The sequence below is a fragment of the Vigna unguiculata genome, chromosome 2 (assembly GCF_004118075.2).
Source record: "Vigna unguiculata cultivar IT97K-499-35 chromosome 2, ASM411807v1, whole genome shotgun sequence".
In the NCBI taxonomy this organism is placed as follows: domain Eukaryota; kingdom Viridiplantae; phylum Streptophyta; class Magnoliopsida; order Fabales; family Fabaceae; genus Vigna; species Vigna unguiculata.
This window is the reverse complement of record NC_040280.1, coordinates 28484469-28510210: the sequence shown is the minus strand read 5'-3', so window position 1 is coordinate 28510210 and position 25742 is coordinate 28484469. Positions and strand designations below refer to the sequence as shown.

General features: G+C 30.8%; 3 protein-coding genes across 3 annotated transcripts; 1 reads left to right on the top strand and 2 right to left on the bottom strand.

Annotated features, from left to right (window-relative positions):
• Positions 1–3952: 3952 nt before the first annotated feature.
• On the top strand, positions 3953–5663 carry LOC114173259 (UDP-glycosyltransferase 72E3-like). The gene has a single exon (XM_028057533.1). It carries the CDS (start codon positions 4032–4034, stop codon positions 5547–5549), a length of 1518 nt encoding a protein of 505 aa, XP_027913334.1. The 5' UTR covers positions 3953–4031; the 3' UTR covers positions 5550–5663.
• A 3927-nt stretch (positions 5664–9590) lies between these two features.
• LOC114173674 (aminopeptidase P1) lies at positions 9591–16896 on the bottom strand. The gene is made up of 16 exons (XM_028058191.1): positions 16656–16896; positions 16463–16526; positions 16073–16212; positions 14853–15137; positions 14571–14693; positions 13746–14006; positions 13360–13446; positions 13163–13230; positions 12779–12845; positions 12147–12281; positions 11949–12029; positions 11177–11231; positions 10962–11066; positions 10768–10839; positions 10467–10591; positions 9591–9957 (listed from the first exon to the last, which is right to left on the bottom strand). The coding sequence occupies exons 1-16, from the start codon at positions 16746–16748 to the stop codon at positions 9796–9798; spliced, it is 1923 nt and encodes a 640-aa protein (XP_027913992.1). The 5' UTR covers positions 16749–16896; the 3' UTR covers positions 9591–9795.
• Positions 16897–19119: 2223 nt separating this feature from the next.
• LOC114169829 (probable NAD(P)H dehydrogenase (quinone) FQR1-like 1) lies at positions 19120–21257 on the bottom strand. The gene is made up of 2 exons (XM_028055155.1): positions 20459–21257; positions 19120–19691 (listed from the first exon to the last, which is right to left on the bottom strand). The coding sequence occupies exons 1-2, from the start codon at positions 21010–21012 to the stop codon at positions 19463–19465; spliced, it is 783 nt and encodes a 260-aa protein (XP_027910956.1). The 5' UTR covers positions 21013–21257; the 3' UTR covers positions 19120–19462.
• Positions 21258–25742: the final 4485 nt, after the last annotated feature.

The following is a 25742-nucleotide window of genomic DNA, read 5'->3' as shown; positions in this document are numbered from 1 at the left end:
ATAAAAAAACAAGTAGAATGATAAATCTTTTGATCGTAATCTTATTATTTATTAAAACAAATTAAGAAACTCCTTTTGTTTGAACTTTAGTTTTCTCCCAAAAAAAATTCTATTAAAAGCTAAAACTTTACTATATACAATTCATATTTTGAAAAGAAAGTTATAATAAGATCACGCATTTAATTTAACTTGTACTGAATAAATATTATATTAATGTATATATTTAATTAAAGGTGAAATTTAATATTTATAAAATACAACATCGGTTCTTTTTAATTCAAATCCTAGAAAATTCTAACTTTTCGATGTTGATAAAGTGCAAAAAAATTACATATCTTGGTTTCTTTTTTAAAATAAATATTTCAACAAGTTAAAACATAAATACATGTGTTATTAATTTTTTTTAAAGAATGAATTGATTTTAAACATTATTGACAGTAATTTACAAACTATTATTATAGCCATGATAAATTCTATAAAATAACTGAAATCTATATATACAGATACAGTGTCATGGAAAACATAATGCCTGTAGCTATTATGTCTTTATGACTGACACCTAATTTAAAAAAATATCATCTAATGGGTTTAACCAGTGATTAACAAAGATTTTAACCACTCATTTTAAAGTTAAAGCTTAAGTGTGAATTAATAATGGGTTTGATCACATCTAATAGGTTTGTCTTTGACTCAAAGTTTAACAAATTGAAAATAAGTAGTTGTTGACTTGTTATGCACATGGCATTACTAATTTATATTAACATTTACCACCATATGTTTCTATTTTCTAAATGCTTAAATCTTACAAATACATACATAATGGTGTTAGACTTTTTCTGATATAGTTAGGGGACATTCACTAACAATATTTGTTTTTCTATTTTTATACAGCTACATATTTAAATAAAAAAAAATATACTAACATTTTGTATAAAAAAAAAAAGTTAAAGTATAATCTTTCTCTCTATTTTTAAGATTTTAATACTTAGATTTTGAGAAATTCGCTATTTTTTTTACAAAAATTATCAATTTAAAATGTTTTTATATTTAATTAATGAAATAATTTATTAAAGATGTCTTAGATGAATATATAAAATCTAAAATTCAACCACCGTAAAATAATTAAAACGAAACAAAAAATTAGAGTTTTTTAATAATAGAAACTAAAACATTGAAAACAGAAAACCAAAGTTTAAATTATTAAAAATAAAAATAGAAGTAAACGTTACTTGTTTTGTGTTCGGTTTTCATTTAAACCCGAGTGTGATGTTGCAGTACATGTGCGACATTTTTAAACGCATACCCTCTGATTCCGGGCTTATCGCTCATCCCTTGAATACAACCATAAAAATAATAGAGAAACATAAAAAATAAATAGATCAAATTATGATTTTAATCTTTTACTAACTTTTAATTCAAACTTTTGAATGTTTATTTTTTTTTATTTCAATTGGTTAAATTATTTTTTATTGATATCTTAAATGAACAAGTTTTAAAGATTTTAATTGAATCAACATAAAATAAATTAAATATTTATAAAAATAAAAATAAGACACAATTTCTACTTCTTCTGTTCTAAAACTTTTAGTTTAGTACATGCTTTATCTGAGAGTATATGTATAAACTAAATTATCTTTATTAAATGTCTGGGTTTTGCAGAAAGGATATACTGAAAAACATTACAAGTGTTAAATTAACTAATATATATATATATATATATATATATATATATATATATATATATATATATATATATAAATTAAGTTGGTTTTGAAACTAATTAAGTAAATAAATTTTAAACAACAGAATATAAATATGAAATAAGAAAATTTACTTAAATTTTCTTGTAGGAAAAACTAAACGGTCGGTTCATTAATGCTGATAAATGCTTTCAATGATTCATTTCTATGCACGAATTAAATATTTTTAATTTCAAAGGTCAACTGTCTGCACTGGCGGAACAATATTAGGACAGAGCCACGGCTTCCCATAAATTTTTTAATATATATTTATATTTTTTAAATTATAATTATATATTATTTATATTAAATTTATATTATGAAAAATAATAATAATAAGTAAAATAAAAAACTTAATGAAAATATTAATTTATAAAAGATATTAGAATTTTTTTTATAAGATCTCTTCATATATAAGTTATTATGAAAATGTGTAAGGAGAAAAAAAATATAAAGAGATAAATTAGAAAACAAAGGTTAAAGAACACAAAGATTAAAATTGAAATATACATTTTTTGCATGATCTCTTACGTATCAAGATATCTTATAATGATTTATGTATATTAGATTTTTGATTAATGTTAATTATCCCAAATTAGTATAAACCCTAATTATGATTTTAGGGATTTTTTTATGAAATTGGTATGAACCTTAATAATAAATTTTTCCCAAATTAGTATAACCCTTAATTATGAAATTTAAAAATTTTGTGTTTTTCTGTCTATGGTAAATTTTGTAAAGTTTTGAGTTTATGCATGGTTGCTTATTTAATTAAAGTATGTGTTTTGTTATGTTTTGCAATGTGATAATTATGATTTGTGAATATAAATTTTATCTTTTTTCTAAATAGGTGTGAAGTGATAAATTTATATTAGAAATATTATGATAAAGACTAAAATAATTGATTCTTTTTCTGAAGGAGGAAGATTTGTGATAAAGATGAAAAAAAAGCATCTACGTTAGCTAAACTTGAAAAATGTTATGAGAACTAAGAATTCAAGACAATAAAAACAAATCTTTAAAATTCTTAGAATTACATATAATTAATTTAAAAATTCATTAAAACATATGTTTTGGATATAATAGTTTCATTTTTAAATAACAAGTAAAAGTATTGAAGGAAAAGACGGATCTAAGACTCTATATTAGTGAGGATAAATATATAGGATTAGAAAAGACACAATATTTTTTTTTCAAGTATTTAGTTATAATTTTAACAAGATCAGGGAACATTTGCTCACACTCAAATACATGTATAGGTTCGTCACTGGTTGGAGGGAAAAAGTTGGAGGGAAAATGGAGAGGTATTTAAACTTCTTTTGGTTTCGATCCCTAAGCAATGTGAAACTATTAAATGTTTTGAAATATTTTCGAGCGTCATCATTAGATTCAATCAATACATTTGATGTATTCGTTTTTGAGCCTCGACCTTCAGAGGGTGGAAGAATAAAGAGATATTTAAACAATCCTTGGAGTCAACTCCTAAGAGATGTGGAACTATTGGATGTACGAAAGTAAATGTTCTGATCCTATGTCAACTGAGTGATCCATAGAACTCCATTACTGCTTTGTCATTAAAAGATGACTTAGAAAGTAGAAGAAGGACCAAGTATTTAAGTTGCCATTGGTCTCAACTTCTAAATAAAACTTCAATTAAAATAATATAATTGCTGATTAATTTTATGTACGAATTATTTTAACAATATTTTGATTAAATTAGTATAATTATTCATTAATTTTATGATTGATTCAATATATCAATTATAATATATTCAAACATTATAAAATTATCAAAAATATATCTAAAACTTTGTAATTGCTATCAACCATGTGATGATATAAAAAAAAAAAAAATTATCACTTGTTTATTATGGAGACATATGTTATCGTAATTTGTTTTTTCAAAATTAGAACAGTGTAGTTAAACGAGTTTAATGTTTTTGATTAAATTAGTATAATTTGAATTAAATCAATATGTAGTTGATGTATACAATTTTAATAATTTACATCTATCAACACTATTAATTATTAAATTTTATTACCGATACTGATACAAGATACATTGTTTTCTTTATGACATTATTTGTGAATTCATACTTTTTTTATTTTAATTTTTATCTATCGTCTCATAAGAAAAAAAAAGAAGAAGATAAACATATGTGAAAGAAAACCTTATGTATATTTATAACATTTTGATATAAATTGAAGGGTTGATTTGTATATAAAAGTGTGTTGTGAGAATGAAAAGAGGAGGAAAGATATATATTAGAAGGTGAGAGTGAGGAAGGTTGAATGGAAAGAGACATGGTAGCATCAAAACCACATGCAGTTCTTGTGGCAAGTCCCGGCATGGGACACATAATTCCAATGGTGGAGCTAGGCAAGCGCCTCCTCACACACCACTCCTTCCACGTCACCATCTTCGTCGTCACCACCGATTCCGCAACCACAACCTCTCAGATTCTCCGACAGACATCCAACCTTAGTTCCCTCAACATCGTCCATGTTCCTCCCATCGACGTCTCCAACAAACTACCATCCAATCCTCCCTTAGCAGTACGAATCAAGTTAACCATGCTCGAGTCCCTTCCATTTCTACGCTCCTCCGTCACATCCAACAACAAATTTCCTCCTCCTTCAGCTCTTATCGTTGACATCTTCGGTCTTCAAGCTTTGCCCATGGCACGTGACCTCGGCATGCTAACCTACGTTTACTTCGCCACCAGCGCCTGGTTCTCTGCGGTTACAGTTTATTTTTCGGACACGGACAAGAAAATTATGGAAACACACGCTGAAAGCCGCGAACCACTTTCGATTCCCGGCTGCACACCGGTCCGGTTCGGGGACACGCTTGAACCGTTTTTATCTCCGGGAGAGGCGATGTACGAGAGTTACCTTGGATCGGCAAAGCAGATCGTAGCCGCTGATGGAATTTTGATGAACACGTGGCAAGATCTGGAGCCCGCTGCGACGAAGGCGCTGAGAGAGAATGGGGTTTTGGGACGGTTTACGAAGGGAGAGGTGTACGCGGTTGGACCGTTGGTGAGAAGCGCGGAGAAGAAACCGGACGGTGGAAAGAAGGTTGGGGTTTTGCAATGGCTGGACGAGCAACCGGCTGAGTCGGTGATTTACGTGTCGTTCGGGAGCGGTGGGACAATGTCGGCGAACCAAATGATGGAGGTGGCGTTGGGGTTAGAGCTGAGCCAGCAGAGGTTTGTTTGGGTGGTGCGACCACCTTGCGAAGATGACTCGAGTGGCGCGTTTTTCGACGTGGCGAGTGGCGTTGATGCTGCAATGAGTTACTTGCCGGAAGGGTTTGTGAAAAGGACGGAGGGAATGGGGGTTGTGGTCCCCATGTGGGCCCCGCAGGCGGAGATCCTGCAACATCCTGCGACGGGGGGTTTCGTGACGCACTGCGGTTGGAATTCCGTTTTGGAGAGCGTGCGGAACGGCGTTCCTATGGTGGCGTGGCCGCTTTACGCTGAGCAGAAGATGAATGCTTTCATGGTGTCGGAGGAGCTTGGGGTGGCGGTGCGAGTGGCGGAGGAGGGCGGAGGAGTTGTGGGAAGGAAACAGGTAGCGGAGGTGGTGAGAAGAGTGATGGTGGATGAAGAAGGTGTTGGCATGAGGAAGAAAGTGAAGGAGCTGAAACTGAGCGGAGAAAAAGCGTTGTGTATGTTTGGTTCTTCTCATCATTCACTTTGTGAAATGAGGAAAGAGTGTGAAGTTCATGTGCAAGCTTCTGATGCAAAACTTCCCTCAGCCTGCCACTTCACTTCGAGTATTTTCCAGTCTTCAATCTCTATGTAACACTGTTTCGCAATTATCTCAATTTTAGAATTCGAAGTTTAAGGTCTCTTGTTAACGTAAACAATTATATCACTCTCCTCATTTGATTCTTAATTTTTAATTTCTGATGAAATAACGTGGATTATTATTAATGTATTATTAATTTTTTTTAAAGAATCAGTGACTTATATTAATAAATAAAAAAAATAGAAATAAAAGTATAATTTTCATAACGTACTGTATCTCTGATGCATGTCTTTTGGTGTTGATATTTTCCATCAAACAAACAGTTGACATTACTCAACTGACATCATAAATGATAAGTGGGCCAAATCTCTTATCATTCAAAGTTTTTACCTCAAGCAAAAATGACAATAATTTCTCTCTCTCTCTCTCTCGTGGAAAAACTTTTCTGACTTTATGTTACTATTGTTCAAGTGGGAACAAAACACGATCAACTTTTTTTTTTCTTAGGAAAATAATCTTTTATTTTTAAATGATAGGTAATCATATTCTCAAACAAGTTTTTGAATTAATAATTTATCTTTTTCGGTTTGTGTTATGATAAGTGATGATATTTTTATAACTACACAATGATATATATATAAAAATAACAGAACTCTCCAAAATGATTCTTGATATAAATATTTAATATTCAATATTTTTATTTACTATGTTTTAAGTTGACATAAAGAAAAAGTAAATTATTTGAATTAGATGTATATATATTGAAGTTAATTTGCTTTATTTGAGGCCGTTGTCATTTTAAATAAAAATGAGTTTTTTATTTTGTATGTAAGATGAATTAAATTTTGTATTTATATTTTATTATATGTTTATCTTTTTAAAAGAAAATACCTTATCCGTATAAAAACTACATAATTATAACTAAATTAAGAAAGACAGTTTTTCTTATCTAACATAAAATTAAAAAAATTATTATTATCTAGCTCTTTAATGTTTGAATCCTTAAATAATCAATGGTAGGTCGTTGTTTACAAGTCATTTGTTTAATAAAAGTAAAAATACGTAAATAATTGTAAAAAATAGCCGCCTAAATAGATCTGTGTTTCATGCACTAGTTATCCACAGGGGTCTCTCAAGTTGCTAAATTTCAAGTAGTCAATTTTCATCCAAGACTGAATACATCAGGACTTTTTTTTTTTTCATAAACTAAAACATTCAGACAAACCCTCATATCATTCAAACATTATTTTCAAACATATTTAAAAATATGTTTAATCAGTTTTTTACAGTTCTGAAAACACTTTTCAAAATTATAATTTAATAAAATAAAATAAAACTGAATAGAGTTATAAGGGAGGTTAAAGTCCAAGATACACATAAGAAGAAATAATATTTTTGCTTTTATTATATTTAGGCGTAATATAATTATAGACTTGTTTTTTCAGTCTGCTTTTGTTTTTCATTATTTTGTTATATGAATATGTACAACAAACTTTATTAGAGAAAAGTCGTTGTTGAACACAATTGTAGAAAAATGATAATACAAATTGTAAGTGTTTGAATAATCCAAAAAGAGAAAGAAGAGTCAAATATTATAACAACACGCTTTCTTTAAAAATGAAAAATTGAAAGAATAAGAAGAAGAAGAAGACTTACAAAGACTCTGTGATTTTGTTGAAAAAATTCCCTTTTTCTTCTTCTGGGTTCTTAGAGAAGAAGAGTATAGCAAGCTCTCTTGGACTAAATCAGTGAATGCTGTTTTCACAAATTTATATTTTTAATTATATAACCAATTATTATATGTTTCAGTAAATTTAATAGTTTAACATTATTTAAAATTAAAATTAGTATAAATTGAAATTTTTTTCTCTAATTTTTTAAAATGATTTTTAAACAAAAAATGACAGAAATTTTAAATTTCAAAGGATATTTATTATATTTTTTCATCACGAATCCAAATAATAGTGGTGTATTTTCTAACACTCTTTTCTAAGAATATGTATTTGAGGGACACTAAGTTGAGTTAATGGATTTGATGGAATGTATAAGAGAAAATGACATCGTTTATTTTAAGAGATGAAGAGATAAAAATAAAAGAATTTAAAGATAAAATTATGAAAATTCGTAAATGATTTGATGAATATAAATATAATAGATATAAAATAATATTTCAATAATAAAATTGTTTGATTAATTTTTTATCCCATGGTTAAAATTAACGAATATTTAAACCCTAAAATTAATTTTGTCTTTTTTATACGATCTCGATGGGTACAGCTCTTCTGGTGTACTACTAGGATCTATTTCATGATCAGAAATAAGAGAGTGAACAAGTATTATTTTTTATGTGTTATTTTATTAGAGTATACAAGGACATTCAAACCCTCCTTAAAAGAAAATGGAATAAAAAATGGGAAGTTTACTTGCTTGCCTTACGATTGAGATATAGGCATACTATTACTCGTGCATGGTTTGATAACATGGAAAAATAAACAAAAGAGAACTGTGAAGAAATAGAAAAGGGAAACTTGTTTAGTTAGCATGAATTAGCATGAAACTATTCAAATTCATGGGGTTATATTGTTCAGACTTTTTCTCTTAAAACTGAAGAAAAAAATTGAAAATGCACGGCAAAACCCAAATTTCCTTGCTTGAGGGAACTTTTATCTCTTATTTTCTTTCTATTTTTCTTCTCTTTTTGTCACCATATCTCTCTTTCTTTCTTTCGTTGTTGGGTTTTTTTTTTATTAAATAGACTTAAATATGTGAAGTATTTTACATTTCCATAAACTAAAAGATATTTGTATTCTACATACTATTTATACTTAGCGGAGGAGGAAGAACTAAAAAGAGAAGAAGCATATATGTTTAGAAAAAAGAAAAAAGATAAGATAACAAAAAAAATCGGACTTAAGTAATTGAAAGAAAATAAAAACTATTTGATTAGAAAATTTTTAAATAAAATAATCAATTTACTTTAATTAATAATCTTTAACTTTTTTTATTTGCTTACGGTCTTTTCATGCCTTACCATCTCAATTATGGTCTAAAACCATAAATTATATGGTTGTACAGAGAGTGCAATTTGTGTTTGGCTTGCAGGGAATTCAATGACGGACAATGGCGTTGAAGAGTTGGAGTTGCGTACCTTGCACCAACTAGAAATGGACGCTTTCATCTTCGTTTATAATCGAAAAGAATATTTATAAAAGGTTTTTGTAACATATCTTTATTTTTTTTTTAAATTTAATTGCTTTGGTTATTTTCTAATACTAATAGTTTTTTATTAAAAAAGGGAGAGGTGTTCTTCCTAATATAAACAGGTAACAAATAAAAAAACAATAAAAAATTTAAATATAATTTTTAAATTCTGACAGAATGTCTTTTTTATTGAATACGGACATTATATTTAATCTAATTATTTTGCGGTGGTTGTATGAGAATATCGTTGCTAAGTGATGCAATGCTTCCTTAAAGTTACAAAGATCTGAAGATTTCAACTCTATATTTGATTATATAAGGCTTGCGTTCATGTTTGTTTAGTTACTTCTCTGGATTAACTCGTGTAATCTATTAATGATTAATTATGTTTTAATTGACCTTGTAAACTAATAAACCTACTTTTATTGATTAGGTGATAAGTTAAATTAGATTTCTTGATTAAATCGAGTGAATGGAATTCTTCAGAACCCACGAAAAACAATTTAAAAGCTTAATTTTTATTTAATAGATTAGAATTGATTTATCAATTTAACTTAGAGTACATTTAAAAGCCTAAAATGTCCAAATAAAATCAGTTACCCAGAAATCAATGACATTTTTGAAAGAAAAAAGATAAAAATCACCGTTTTCATTAACATAAAGATTACCAAAACTTCTTTATGGATCAAGATGAAAGTGTTCAACATCTGTTCTAGTCTACAAGAAGAACTATCATGTTCTCTTACAAAAACTATCACATGATGTTGTAAAACTTTTCATTTGCATCAAGGGTTCTGTATTATTTGAAAATGTTATTGGGATCAAGAAACTTTCCTCTGTAAATTTTCATCGTTTGAATAACTATGTAAGAATGTTGTATGTGCCCAGAAAAGCTATGATTCGCCGTAAAAATGGTTAAATCCAATTACGAGCCCTGGAGCAAGAAGGTATCGAAGAATGAACTTTCGTAGACTTTGATCTGTACTAGAAGTTTATGATTTTTGAGTACATGATCCAATTTAGATTACAGTTAATAGGATACGGAAGACAATGGCCATGAAGCAACGTAAGTTATTAACTTTCCAACCCCAAACGCAGCTCATGCACCTATTGGTTCAGTAGCTTTCTTCAGCCAACCTTTTTCAACTTCATCCAAATATGGCGCTAGAATATCTCTACATGTGGAGTGATACGAGTTCACCCAATTAATCTCCTCAGGACTTAAAAGTTTCAGGTCAATCAACTTCGATTGATATGGTGCCTGGAAAAGAAACATCAAACATTTATGAAAATACCACAATAACAAATAGTATTATATTGTCAGTAACCGACAGTTGAATTACTTAAATACCACCAGTTTTGCAATCAAGGAAAATTCTGCGGTTTTAAATTAAATTATACAATACCCAAGGTCAAACTACCAGCCTAAGGTTCAGAGATAGGTAACATTGATGAACTATACGCTGATTCATTAAAATAAAAAGTTGACTGGCAATATAATTTAAAAGGAAAATAAAATGTTGCAGAGTTTTAAACATCAAAAAAAGATTTGATGCGATCAATTGTAATAAAGCTAACAATTATAACAGAGTTCTAGTATAAGCATCATCCTAAAACAACAACAACAATCACAAAATTGCTTAAAGCACTAATTAGTTCAGTTGAATTAAAATCTGACGAATGGAATAATTGAGCGAAGTGCAACATATTTCAAAATAAACATCCCACGGAAATAAATTAAAGAAAACAAGTACACGTATTTGGACTTACCCAGGTAATGTGCTCAAAAGATAAGTAACCTTTATCACCAAAATTGAATTTTGTATCAGCCTCTTTGACAATAAGCACATTCTCCAATCTTATTCCAAACTCTCCATCCTCGTAGTAACCAGGTTCTGGAAAAACAAATTCGATGCGTCATTTATAACGTGCATTCAATTACAATCGAACAATTATGGTCTTTGAAATGACCAGTAAATAAATTGAAAGTACTTCAGAACAATCAAATACCATAATACTAATAATGTGGTGATCACAATTTCATGGTCTGCTATGATATAATGATACTAACCATCTGTAACAGTCATGGAAGATTGCAACGGTACATTTCGAGCCTGTGGTCTGAAACTGATCAGGTGAGGTCCTGCAAAATTTATATTACATTAATTTAATTCTCATTTTGTACTGACTTGGAGCAAAGGAGAAAACTAGAATATGGAATCAAAATAAGCAAAAGAGAAAGAAATACCGATAGTTCCTTAATACCTTCGTGAACATTGAGATAGGACCCAATTCCATGACCAGTACCGTGTCGATAATCAAGACCATCTTTCCACAAAGGAATTCGGGCAAGAATGTCAAGAGCATGCCCTAAAATTAATTCAAAGAAACGAAAAAATTTGCAAGGTTATTGTATGTGAGATGAAAACTTGCTCAATTATAATCATAGAATTTGACACAAATTGGTTATTTATTTATACCATTAGTCCCATTAGGAAATCTAGCATTTCCAAGAGCAATGTGACCCTTTAGGACCTGCAAAAAGTTTAGCAAATGAGGCAACTTAAAAAAAAGTGGATGACATCAAAATATGATTGTATGATCTGATTACTGACTAATAGAGTAACTTACAAAATACTAAACTTTAATAAAGACACATTTCCTTGACCAGAAAAACGTTTAACAAAGGAAAATGAATAATTTTAAAATTTGCTCTCAATGTCAAGTCCACTTCTATTAAGGGACAGAAACTTGAAATTCAACGATGGTCAAATTAAAAATTGGGCCCCTATATTACTTCGGACCCTACATTTGAACACATTATTATGCTCCCTACACGAAAAAATAATGTTCATCAGTTTCTAGTATGACGGTATAACAGTGTTAGCCAATTCAGCAGAGATCTAAACCATTATCACTTGGAAAACAGTAGAAACTGATTTTTATTCAATTACTTTTACAATATATAAATTATTTATATTTTAAGAAGCTAAAACAAAAGAAAAATTGAACAAGTGAGATCTTCTCCCACTCCCCGATCAATTTGGGAGGGAAGTTTTTTTTCTTCAAGGTCCAACAAAAAATAGGTTCCCTCCTTATTTCTCCATCTCTAAGAAACTTTGGAAATTTGGTACTTCAATCCTATTTTCTTCCTTTCTATTTCCAGACATAAAACAATGCGTGAATGGTTTGTACTTATAGTTTCGAAACTAAGTAACTTGCAAAAACAGCAAAGAGAAAAAAGGCACATACAGCTGTATAACATGCTTTTTCATGAGTTGAAGGTTTGCCAAAATGAACTGTTCGTGTAATATCTGTTGTTCCATCTAGATACTTCAGAGAAACCACCAGTTATCAGTATACAACGGTAGAGATCAGGATTGCAAAACGTGAAAAGAACAAAATTCACAATAAATGACCATGCTGCAAGTTGTTCATTATAAGACAGACCTGGGCTCCAGAATCAAAGAGATAAATTTTGTCTGGATCAAGTTCAGCACATGCTTCAGCCTTTGGACCATAATGAATGATAGCTGCATTTGGGCCAACAGACGAAATAGTGGGGAAACTCAATCCTTTGAAATTCTGAAAATAGGGGTAAGAAAACTTAGGATTCATGTTACATTGGGCCAACAGACGAAGTAGTGGGGAAACTCAATCCTTTGAAATTCTGAAAATAGGGGTAAAATAACTCAGGATTCATGTTACATTAAGTGTTCGGGAAAGAAAGAATTTCTGTTATTATTTTCATTCCGTTCAAATTCATGGCTTTATGTGCTCAAGAAAATGAAGCTGCGAACAAAAAAAATGTGATTCCTATTTCCTACATGTGCATACCCAACAGGTCAACATTTTAAGTCCAGCTTATATGCAGAAATGCTTGAAAAGGTCAGTCATTACCATGCATACAGTGGGTTGATCAGATTCTAGGGAGGAACATATAGTATAGTGCATAACCAAGCCTTAAAAATGGATTGAGGGCAATGCACATTTTTAGGAACCATAGGTATCCTTTTTTTTAGTACAAAACCTTCTAAGAAAAGCTTATCCAAATAAATACTTAGTTGTTTAGTTAGCTCCACCTCTTTGGATGCTCGGAAACTTTCAAGCTGGTCACTTACAGTCACCTCAGTCAATTTCAAGGACTGCCTGCCAAAGTTAAAACAAAGATCTATAAGTCACCTTATGATTTAGCTTTTTACTGATGCACAGGAAGCTAATTACTATGAAAGATATGCCCAGCCTCTCAACATTTTCAATGATCTTTTAAAACCTACTTTAACAAAGGTCAAAATAACTTATTTCACGATGTTAGTTTTGCCAGAACTTTTATAGAGAAAATTTTCATCTGATATGATTTTCCCCGTTCAGAAATAAACGAACTTGTCAACCTTATCCCAGCTTCCACAAATGTATATTATAATAAGCATGTTAGAGGTGAGTATAGTTCTTGAGAAGAAACTTACAGCTGCTTCTCCTTTTTTGCAGATTCCTTTTCCAAAAAGTACCCAGAAGCTCCATAAACATCCTGCATCTGCACATTGAACCAAGCTTGTGTATCATTATCTGACGCCTCAGAATAAATTGAAATGAGAAATACAAAAATTAAAACTTAGAATCCAAAAAATGAACATATTGAGACATAGAATCCAAATATGCAAACCTTCTTATCCAGCCAGACAAGATATTGCACGACCGCTGCACCATCGCGAATATGTGCCTTTTTTAACCCATCCAATTCCACCGGGTTCTAAAAGTATTGGTAATAAAAAAATAAGCTATGTTTCAAGTGCTGAAATGGGTGAAAATTCCAAAATGTAATTTTTTATTTAATCAACTGCTGATGCTTATTTTTCTCAATTTCCTTCTAAAATAATAAAATGAAGTGACAAAATCTGTTAGCAATCCTGCATATATTCATCCTTACATATGAATCCAATTCACACTTCCTAAATTTTTGTGCGAGGTTGGTTTGAAAAAGGTCCACACTAAACTTCTGAGATGCACCAAAAGCCAAAGATCTTTGTTAAGATTATAAAAGTATACAACCTTTAAAGCTTTTGCAAGGGCCAAAGGTGATTGCTGCAACAGAACTGTATCAGGGTTCAACTTTGCATACAGTGCGTAACAGCATGAACCAGAATCAGCCCATATGAGGTTGTTGCTATTTTTTTCTGCTTGATGTCCACCATTTACTCTCTTGACCGTAGATACAGTATCAAGATCATCAGTTGCAAGCAACGTCACATCAGAGCTTACAGCTGTATAGTCTCGAATTTCAATTTCATTCTCCACTAAATGAGCTTGAACCTGGCACAAATCACAATTTTTGATTGAGTTTTCGTTTCTCTAAATTTCCCTCTCCCAATGTCAGGATAAATAGATCATCAGCCAAAGTAATACTGTCCAAATAGACCTATATTAATACTTCAATGTAAATAAAACTTGATATAATTTGACCATGAAATGTACATTTTGATTAGCTAAGATGAGAAGTATTGAGCCTTCTGAATAGATTATATAAACAAACAGGAGCAAAGTAATTGTTTATCATGTTTTTGGTACCATATACACATATTAACTTGATATAAAGCATGTTTGAATAATCTTCTACACGTGCACTTCTAGGACAGTAGAATAAGAAAAACTAGAAAGAGTTTCTCCCATAAGCTAAAATTGGTTAAATAAAATAACAAAAATAAATTTAGTTTCTCCTTCATAAGATAAGCTTTGATTGGTTTATCTATAAGCAAATTTGCATAAGTTCTTACATAAGCATTTCTAAAAGATATTTTAAACTTATAGATGGAGAGCTATAGCATACAAGGTCTGGAATACATTCATAGCTGATACACAGAAATTACTCAAACTGACCTCAACGGAAACCTTTCGCTTGTCCACATAAATGAAAGCAGAATTGGCTGTCACAATAGCAAATGCATGAACAACAGGACAGTAAGCCACATCACTTCCACGAATATTATACAACCACGCAACCTGTATTGTAGCCACGTTATTTAAAATTTAAAATAAAGTTACAAATTCAAGAATTAAAAGGTATGAAAATTGAATGCAGAATAAAATATCCACAAACTCAGAGAACATTTGTGTCAAGGGAAAAGATGATGTAACAGTGTATCAAGAGGATGCACTTACTTCATCAAGTGCTGTGAAAATTATACCGCGGGCTTGCTCCTGCAGAAGCCTTTTTCTCAAATCTTTTAACTTATCTGCAACAGAGCGACCTGCGAATTTCAGTGGATGTACAATAACAGCATTAATCTCTGCCTGCGGTCGATTTATCCAAACTTCATCTACCAAATTTTTTGTGGTTTGAACTAGCTTCTGATGTTTTTCGGAAAAAGCTCGCTCCCATCTTTGAGCAGTATCAATTGAAATGCACCAAGGGTCAACCCCAATAAATGCCTCTTTTGGCAAGTTCTAGTGAAAGGAAAGACTCGTCATTATAAATATACCACAGTAAAATAATACATACATCCTTGTTATGAAACATGAATAGAAAATGATTTGCTCAGAAGCAATTCATGGACATGGCAAGACTGATCTGGTATATTATCATCGTTCACAAAAAGAGTAGGTTTAGGTTTTGGCTTGATAAATACAATGTTGAAATTTTCAAACAGTATAATTTCTCTAAATTGCGTCCAACCTCTACTTTTAAGAGTGCTAATGCAAGTGCAGGCTAAGTCAGCTCTTCCTAAACAATACATAATTACACGCTGTTAGGCTGCCTAGATGTGTAAATTATGAAAACGTGTTTCTGTAATGGTTAATGCTGAGATGGGGATGTAAACCAAATTATAGCTTCCTCCTGCCAGTTTTAGACATGATGATAAATTAATCAAATGTGAGTAATATAGATTGTATGGTGCGTAATGCAAACCAGACAGCCAGAACTAAATAGAAATGTCTTTCATAATAAGAAAGGATTTTTAAGTATAAATACTTCATATTTTTAAGCTTATTGATAACAGCTACAACCTGATGAAGATATAAAGAATATACAAGTGGTAAGTGCCGGGTTATAAATTTACTAAGCCAATAATTCCAAATGCTATCACGTCGTGGGTAAATAATAATATGCCAAAGTTTTACTCTTATCATTTACTTGATCAACAATGGGGGAAAAAGATGAGTGTTTAGTGCTTGGAGTGCACGATGCATGATCCACCTTCAATTTACTGATTTTGACATCTGTTTGAAAACAAATATATGTGTGTTGTGTGTATATTTATATAATGAAACTAAGGTTTTTACAGATATTGTACAAACATCACCCACCATTCCGTATGCATATTGTACACCATAAAGAATTCCCACATATATATATTTTTATCTAATGCAAGGTCACTCACATCAGCTATCCAGATATCTACAGCAGGATCTTCACCAATACGCATTAGTTTCCACTGAGCACTAAGCTCTTGGCTAGCCTGCAAAAAATATCTCCCATCCGTCCAAAGCAGCGCTTCATTCTTTGTTACAAGTGCTAAGCCTGAATTTCATTAAAAAAAAAAAAAATGAAGACACGACAACAGAAAAAACCGTAATTCTGTATAAAGATTATAGAAACAATTCTCACGATTATGCTGCGAAACATTGAACCTCCTATGGCAGTGAAACGAAAATAGGACGAAACCTAAACCCTAAACTAAACTGAAGGAAGCTACTACAATAAAGAAATAAAGCAGAACTGAAATACATCGATTAGCTCTGCAAAGCCGAACGGAAAGATAGAGACTAACCAGCGCTTCCAGTGAAGCCGGAAACGAATTCGCGGCGCTTGTCTCGTGCAGATACGTATTCGCTCTGCAAAGTCAAAACATCATAGCAAAAGAGATATCAAGTTAAAGAGGAAAGATCGAAGGTATTAGAGGAAATAATCGAAAATAGTGAACATTTTGGATCTAATAACATTACAGGGATAGGATCATGTACCTGGTGATAATCTTCAGAAGGTACAACTAAGGCATCGAGTGGAGGAGAGTGAGTAGCCATCAAAGACCTCAACCCAGAAAGTGTGTCTGCCATTTTCTTTCTATTGATTTTCCTTAATCTCTCTGCTTAAAGTTTTGATACAACAAAACTCTGATCGGTTGGGTTTATATACAGAGCAATTGTGCCGTATGCACCTCATCAATCAGGGACCCATCAGATTTCTATGAAATGGTAATTGTCTAATGCCTTTTCTTTTTTCTTAATTATGATTTTGTTCTCAGTGTTTTGTACAGTTTGTAATGTTGTAGATTTTGTAAATGTAAAATATCAAGATTCAAATTATAAAAAATAAAGATCAAAATTATGGATTTCACATACTACAATAAACAAAATTATATTTTGAAAAATAATTTAATATTATTTTATTAATGTGATTTTTTTTAACAAATTATGTCACACATCACTACAAAGTAAATTTGTCATACTTGTAATAACTAAATTAATATTAAAATAATACTTCATTTCATCTAAATTTGAGAATATTATAACAATCATATTTGTATAGATAATAGATTTGATAGAACATAAAATAAAAAAGGATTTACTTTAAATTTAAAAATAGTGTAACAAACTCGTAACCGCGGTGATATTTCAATAGTTTAAGTTGAAAGGTATTATAATTTAAAAATATAATATAATTTAAAATTTAAAATAATAAATGTTTAATGTGTATGAGAAATATTGGAAACAAAATCGATCAATGATGAAGTTTTGAATGTCTGACTCTGATAGGATACTGCCTAAGATTAAAATGTTTAAGATATCATACCTAAACACTTCAAAATAAAATAAAAAATAGCATTTTGAAGTTATGGGTAACATATCTGTGAGTTGATTTGTAAATGTTATAATTTCACTAAAATTATACTTTTGTAAGTTAGTTTAGTTTATTAAAATATTTTTTTATTTTTGTATAGAAATATTAATAAAGAAGATTATCCAAATACTTATAAATATCCTACGATATTACTAGTTACTAGTTGTTTACAGTTACATGAATGAATCAGAATCCATTTAGGTGATTTGTGGAGGACAAGATCTTATTTCTTAATATGGTTGGTATTCAATTTACTGGAGAGAGTAGTGGCAGAGTGATTAATTGAAGCTACATGACGCAACCTTCAGTGAAAAAGATAAATGAATTGCATTAAAAGGACTAAAATATGAAGTAGGTTGGAGAAAGGGGAATAACCTATAAAGAAAGAGTAAAAGGACTGGGGTGCATAAATCCGAAATCTGTGGGTCTACATGTGTTTGTGATTTTGTGCAACCATCTATCACCGTATAATAAATCAGGTCCAAAAATCACGTTTGTTCGCATCTCCAGCTTTCTGTGATCAACCGTACAGCTGTCAAGAAGAGGAAGAAAAGAGGAGACAATCTAGTTGTTTGGTCTAAACAAATTGAGTAAAAGATGATTGAAAATATGGAAAATGAAGTGATTGATACGAGTTAAAAGAAAATAATTAAATATTTAATTTAATCATTTATTAAAATATTCTTATATTTGTTTTCTTAAGGTTAATTTAAAATAATTATATTATTATTATTATTATTATTATATATATATATATGCATAATTTATTATAATAAACACATAATTAATTATGGCTCAGTTATGCATGATGCAAATATAACATCTGTTATGGTAAACAATACACACCGTTCAGTGTTAATAATGAGATACAAACAATTAAAATTTGTATTTTCAAATCTTCTTATTGAGTAAATCTTCTTATTTGATGTAAACTAAAAAAAAATCTCGGAGCGGTCTAACAAGAATTAATATCTAGTAACATAATCAAAATGAATTACATGACAATATAAATAAGAAAAATCATAGAAATAATAACACTACCTGTTTATTTTTAAGCAGGGAAAGATAAGAAATGAAAAAAAAAAACATACCAATTGAGAACTAAAAATTATAAAAAAGCGTAAAACAAAACACTTTTACAGTTTAAACTTTCCTCACAATATATAATTAATTATTATTATTATCATTATTTACCTTTTTCTATTATAATAAAATTAATACAAACAAAATATTAAAATAATAATTCAATAAATTAAATTATTTTCTATCTATTTTAATATACAAAATAAAAATCTCTCATGTCAATTAAATCATTTAGAAACTTTGTATAAATTTATTTTTACTTTCATTTGATCCAAAGAACTATTTTTTTTCTTATATTTGTCTTCTTTCTCCTTTCCACTCTCCCAGGTGCATATTTGATCTGAAGTTTTTTCTTTATGTTTTACAAGGGTTTGTCTACATCTCAGTAGAAGATTATGGTTCACTGGATTCATATAACTCATACCAGTTAGTGAGAAAAAGTTTGTTAGCAATATGGTGATGGTGAATTAGCAATATGTGAACAAATTCAAAGCAAATAAATTATTATCCAGTCTAAAAGATCCCGAGTTTATAAGAATTTTATTATCCAAGTCATAATACACATTCATGTATAAAAGAGGCACACAGAAAGAATTGAAAAAAAAAAAAGATACACAAATTCACAATATTATGTGACGTAACTCTATCAACATCTACAGCTTCCAGAAACAATGCAGACCCAGAACAACATGGGAATCCCCAATCCAAATAGAATCAATAGTGGAACAGAGCTGCCATTCCTCCTCACAATGCAATGGTAAAAATGCCAGAACCAATTTGACAACAAAGAAAGGTCAAAAAAATACAAATACACGAACAAGAATAGAATGAAATCATGAAAACACTATCATGACTTGGCCAGCCTCTTCACTACAACAGCCATATACTTGCCCTGATGCTCTGCAAGAGCTAGCTCTGTTTCACTTGGCTCTCTTGTGCCATCACCGGCAAACACTCCAGCACCATATGGAGAACCACCTCTGATGAATTCCATGTTGAACATTCCTGGTCCAAATGTATATCCAATCGGAACAAAAAGCATTCCATGATGTGCCAGCTGAGTGATTGCCGTCCAACTGCAATAAAAAGGCACAAAACTAAGTAATTTTTTTTATGTGCCTTTTCAACCAATATTATCTAAGAAACTACTGTAACTTCCATCATCAAGTGCAATAAAATCTGTTTCGTGTAAAGAAGAATATGCAATGTCTATCATCAATACCTTTGCACAAATTCACATTCAATTTTGACTTATTTGCTTTCAAAAAAAAAAAAGTTTGCCACAATGTGTTTTTTTCCTTAGCAAGCACTGCAATCTGCATATTACCCTGAACTTTATGTAACAACCTTTTGAATTTAGAAAACATCCCTACGTTATGACTGAGAATTCATCGAGCTGGTACTTGACAATCTAGATGAAGAATGAACCATAAATACACAAATAAAAGAGTACAATGAGACTTTCTTGAGTCACATTTTCTCAACAATTGAGCAGATGAAAACCTAAGATAACTGTTTGAGACACCTGAAGAAAGCTCCTCATAAATTAAACACCAGAAACTGAAAAACATCACTCATCTTGAAAATGAACCTCCTAGATAATCCCATAAACCAATAGCATTCTCTCTCTAATTTTCTCTCTTTCTCTCTCCTTAAGAAATCAATGTCTTAGACATCAATTAATGCATTGAAAAGATTGTACTAACTCATTTCTCCATACAATCTGTAAAATTTAGGCAATACAAATGGCATCCCTCAATTAAGGTCCAAATAGAACTGTCATTCACAAAACAAAGAACCAACAAGAAACTAAAAATGAAAAAAAGAAAAAAAAAAATCTTACGCAGTAGTTTCTTGGCCTCCTCCTTGAGTCCCAGTGCTGACAAAGAACCCTGCGGGTTTCCCGGCAAGCTTCTGCCCCTTCCACAAATTCCCAGTGGAGTCAAAGAAAGCCTTCATCTGCGAAGCCATGGCGCCATACCTCGTCGGAAACCCAAACAGCAACCCATCCGCCGCCTCCAAATCCTCAGGCGCAATCTCCGGTATGGAGTCGTCTTTTGGCGGCGCCCGCATCTGATTCAGCACCTCAATCGGCAATGTCTCCGGAACCCTATACAAAACCCCTTCCACACCTTCCACGCCATCGACGCCTCGCTTCAACCTCTTCGCCAGCCCCTCCACGTGTCCGTACATCGAATAGAAGACGATGAAGATCTTCAATTTCGCATCCCTGGGGAGCGACGACGAACGCGCAGTGTCTTCCCGTGGTGGCGCGTCGGGTTGACTCGCGCGGGCGTTGGGCGGTAGCGAGGGAGGCTGGGCGGAGGGAGTAGGAGAGTGGTCGGCAACCGGCGGTGGCCTATTCTTGCTGGGAAAACAACCGGCACCTTTACCCATTATGCAGGAATTGGGAATGTAGAATGCAGATTGGAGCGATAATTTTGGGAAGAGAAAGAGAATAGAAGCATGAAAGTGGATTTGAAAATTTGAGAGAAAAGAGTATTGAGAGTTGTTTTGAGTATCTCGGAATGATTGGTGATGTCACTCTCTCATCCTCGCTTCCTTCAATTAAAGGGATGAATGGACACGTCCCCACCATGCTCTTCCTTAATGCCTTCTTTTCTTGCATTCCACTCTCCCACCACTACTCACTTCACTTCATTTTTCCTCTCTAATCAATTTTAATTCACATTTTTCTTCAAATTTTTCATCGCAACAGTTTTGGTTTTTCAGAAAAATTCACGTTCCTATGTTCATTTTCTGTCACCAACTTTTTCAATGTATCAGTGTAATGTAATACACTTCTAATCTTTTTATTATTAGCTTTTAATCTAATCAACCTAGTTATATAATTAGTAGTTTGGTAGTGCTTAATCCAGGTTGTAATACACGTGTGTTAACTAATATAGAAAAAATTAAATCGCGATTTGTCAAAGAGACTCTCTTCTTCTTTACGTTAAAAGGCTTCATCATACTCATTCATACCATTGCCAGCATTGTGTGATTTGGATTTTATTTTTGAAATTAAAGAATGTGAAACTGATCAGGGAAGTAACTACCTTTAACGTCTATATGTAAATTGTAAAATCTAAAAATTGATTAGTGATCATATAATTACTAAATGTTTGGATACGTTATTTTCTTCATCTGTATCATTCAATTAATGTTCGATGATCAATATTTAATATTGTCCTCGTCCTTTATAGTAATCAAATATACTCATATGAGTACAACACATATTTAAATAAGTTTTCCCAGAGATTTTCTAGGAGAGAGAAAAAAAAAGTTTTAATATTTCAATATGTATACAGTAATCTGGAAAAGAAATTGCATAAATTTAATATTTTTATTTTTAATTTATCTGTAATTTATTTTTAACTTATAAAAAATTAATTTCATTAATTTTCCTTTCTATTTTTTTTTTGTCTTTTAAAATGGTTTAGTTATGGTTTGTCCATAAGAAATTAATTTGTATCTTCATGATTTCCTAACAATAAGTTAGATATTGTTCCCTCATTTTATATTACAAAATATTTTATTGTAACTATGAGTATAGATTTCTATGATATCATATGAACTAGTCGGACAATCGATAAATTAATTGGTTTTTTATTTATTTTAGATTATAGGATATTTTATAAGTTTGAGTAATAATTATTATAAATATTCATAATACTATGGAAAGAACAATAGTCATTTTTTATGATATGGCATAAGCCTAAAGCATGATTTTTTTTCTTTCTTTAGACTTTCCTAGTTTTGTAGTTTTTCTTCATGGTTTCGTGGTGTATGTGGCCTCGTTTTATGATTCTTGTTCGTGGTTCCGTTCGTTGTTTTGTTTGTAGTTTCGAGCACTACTCTTTGTTGTAGTTTTGCTCACAGTTATATTCGTAGTTCTAGGTTTCCTATTTTACGTTCTAATAACATTGTTACTCATTCTTTTGACCATTAGAAAGACAATTCTTGTGTTCGCTTCAATGGTAAGAATTATTTTGCTTGGGAATTTGAATTGAAAATGTATATCAAAGGGAAAGGATTATGGGTCACTTGAATGAAAAAATACACTCACTCAAAGAAGAAGTTGTCTTGGCTATATGAGAGGTAAAAGATGCTAAAATTATTTCTTGGATCCTTAGCACTAATGATTCCAAATGATCAATAATTTACACTCTTTTACATTTGCTCAACAAATGTGGGATTTTTTTGAAACACGTTAAAAACTAAGATAATTTAGGCAAGCACTTTCCGTTGGAACTAGAGTTAGCTAATTACAACTAAGGTCATTTGTCTATTCAAGAGTATTATTCTAGTTTTCTGAATTTATGGACAGAATAATACGATTTTGCATCCTTTTGTTCTCCAAACTTTACTTTTGAGTGTTTAATTCGATCAAATGTTGGTTTTAATGAGAAGTCCAAATTATCTACTTTTTTTTTTGTACTGTCATTTGTTGTTTCTTCAAATGTTGAAATTTTAATTTCTATAATATATTTTAAAATATCAAAATTCAATACCAATGTATATATTTTAAAGACACACCAAAAAAATAACACAGAAAATTTCAACAATCAATCTAAATTCCTCAAGAACCTAGACAAATAAAAATATATAAAACAAATAATGTAAACATAAATTACTATCTAAAAAACATGGATACACTAATGAGAACTTGAATTATTTATCGTCATGCACCACATGTACTTTTTCTTTTATAAATAAATAAGAAAAGAATTATCCAAACTAAGTTTGATTCCTGTGGCTTTGCGTTAACGTAAGCGGATGGACATTTTAATTAGCATATCATTTCATATTTGCATGACTGAATGTTTCATCAATATCCTATATCAATTATATACGTATTTATATGCTAGCAAAATATAATGCTATTTTACAACGTTAAAATAGCTTCACTCACTCTAAACTTTAATGCGCTACGAGTTGAGTGAAACATTTTTATCATTTAAAATTTACACATTTATAAATCATGAAATATAATAATCATGCAGCCAGGTGTAAGTAGGGATGACAATGGATCGGGTCGAGCATGGATAGTGTCTACCTGCAACCCGATCCGCAAAAAAAAAATCCGTCCGTTACCCGTCTGTTTACTCGTCGGGTATCCGCTTAAAAAATACCCGCGGATATTTTTAAAACTCGTGGATACCCGTGAATACCCGATACCCGCAAATACTTTTTTAAAAAAATGTATTTTATAAATTTTTTAATATAAAATTATTAAAATAAATATAAATAAAATAAAATTTTAATTATAATTAAATTTAACATAATGAAATATACTGTTAATTTTAATTTTAATTAAATTTAACTTAATAAAATATAATTTTAATTTTAATTTTAATTTTTTGCAGGTAACGGGTACCCACAGGTACGGATAGTATGATACCCGTATCCGACCTGTTTATAAGCAGGTATTAAAATATCCGCTACCCGCTATCCGCGGGTAATAAATATCTGCGGATAGTAACTATATACAGACACGAGTATCTACGGACACGAGTATTTTTGCCATTTCTAGATGTAAGATTCATAATGTATGCTTTTTTATCACAATAAAGACGTTAATTCTTAACGAGTTTTCTTCCTACACCTCTAAGATTTTTTTTACGCTTCCAAAATAATATCTAAATTATAAAAAAAAATACTTTCCTCATTTGACTAGAGTTATGCAGATTTCACATCCAAAGTTACTTCAAATTATTGACTTCCGATAAATGTTCCTATCAAATATCGATGAAAGTCATGTATTTTTGGATATCGACTTCGAAAAATATATATATATATATATATATATATATATATATATATATATATATATATATATTATTTTTTTCAGATGATGATAATTTTACATTATTATTTTTATTTAATATTCAAATAAATTAATATTTTATTAAAAAAAATTGGTGTCAAGTGGGAATTATTTATAAATAGTATTGTCAAAATAATTTTTTAAGCTCACATCCTTCAATTGATGTCGATATTTGGAAGAAACGTTCACCGAAAATGGATATTTAGAATCGGTTTTGGGGATGATTTGCACAATTCTGGTCAAAGAGTTTTTTTTTTTTTTTTTTTTTTTTTTTTAATTTGAAAAGTATTTGAGGGTTTAGAAGAACTTTTGGAGGTGCACGAAGAAATTCCATTCTTAATAATAGTATTTCATGAGTTAGTGCAAATATCCAACTTCCCCATTCTTAATACTACTGTTTCATGAATTGGAGTTAGTCCAAATATCCAATTCGGCCCACAATAAGTTATTGTTGGAGGGTATCTCTTCTGCTCCCCACTCTTCTTTTACTGCACTCCCATAAAAATGCGGAATTCCAAAATTACTCATCATTAAAATATATATGTACAGATTTCAAAATCTGTTTTAAATTTTTGAAATTGTCTTAACTAGATTTGGAATTTTGGTAAGCTTTTTAATTGAATTTCTAAATCTGATAATTATTTTAACCGGATTTTGGAATCCAATGTGTTTTAATTTAACATGTATTTCACTTTTGTGTTTTAATTTAACATGTATTTCACTTTTGTGTATCAGATTTTGAAATTCTGTATTTTTTAAAAACATATTTTGCTTTAATTGGAAAAAAATTTCATATTTGTCTATCAGATTTCGAAATCTGATAATTTATTAGATTTGTTATGCGGAATGAGGGCAATGACACTGAATAAACAGGAGAGAAGAGAGAGAATAATAATTAATTTTTATTTGTAAAAGTCAGAGGAGTACCGTGAGAAAATTGAAAAATTTTGAAGGTGAAAGAAAATTGTTTGGAGGTGTAGGGGAAGCCCCGTGACTTAGTGGTATCCATTTTGGGGGCCTTCTCCCTGCACCTCCAACAGATCTTCTGTACCCCCAAAAAATACCTTTATACCCTTATTTATTATTTGCGCGAGTGGATGAAATTCGTTGGGACGCAGTAAATTTCATTTACTGCGTCACCAACCTCCTGCACCCCCAAAACTTGTATTTTTCTCGCGTTTCGTTGTTCTCCATCCCAGTGCTTTTGCTCTCATTCTCTTCTCCGTGGTCCCTTAGAGTTTTTTCTGTTTGCTTGTGTTTTCCGTTTCATAAACAAGAAAACCCGTTTGACGAAAAA

What these genes read in the sequence shown, in the direction of transcription:
- LOC114173259 (XM_028057533.1), top strand. Translation starts at nt 4,032, where the DNA reads ATGGAAAGAGACATGGTAGCATCAAAACCACATGCAGTTCTTGTGGCA.
- LOC114169829 (XM_028055155.1), bottom strand. Translation starts at nt 21,012, where the DNA reads ATGGGTAAAGGTGCCGGTTGTTTTCCCAGCAAGAATAGGCCACCGCCG. An exon ending in GGAGGCCAAGAAACTACTGC is followed by an intron (nt 19,692 to 20,458) that starts GTAAGATTTTTT and finishes TTTTTATTGCAG; the next exon opens with TTGGACGGCAATCACTCAGC.
- LOC114173674 (XM_028058191.1), bottom strand. Translation starts at nt 16,748, where the DNA reads ATGGCAGACACACTTTCTGGGTTGAGGTCTTTGATGGCTACTCACTCT. An exon ending in TTTTCACAGCACTTGATGAA is followed by an intron (nt 14,694 to 14,852) that starts GTAAGTGCATCC and finishes GCTACAATACAG; the next exon opens with GTTGCGTGGTTGTATAATAT. An exon ending in CTTTTGAGCACATTACCTGG is followed by an intron (nt 9,958 to 10,466) that starts GTAAGTCCAAAT and finishes TTTCTTTTCCAG; the next exon opens with GCACCATATCAATCGAAGTT.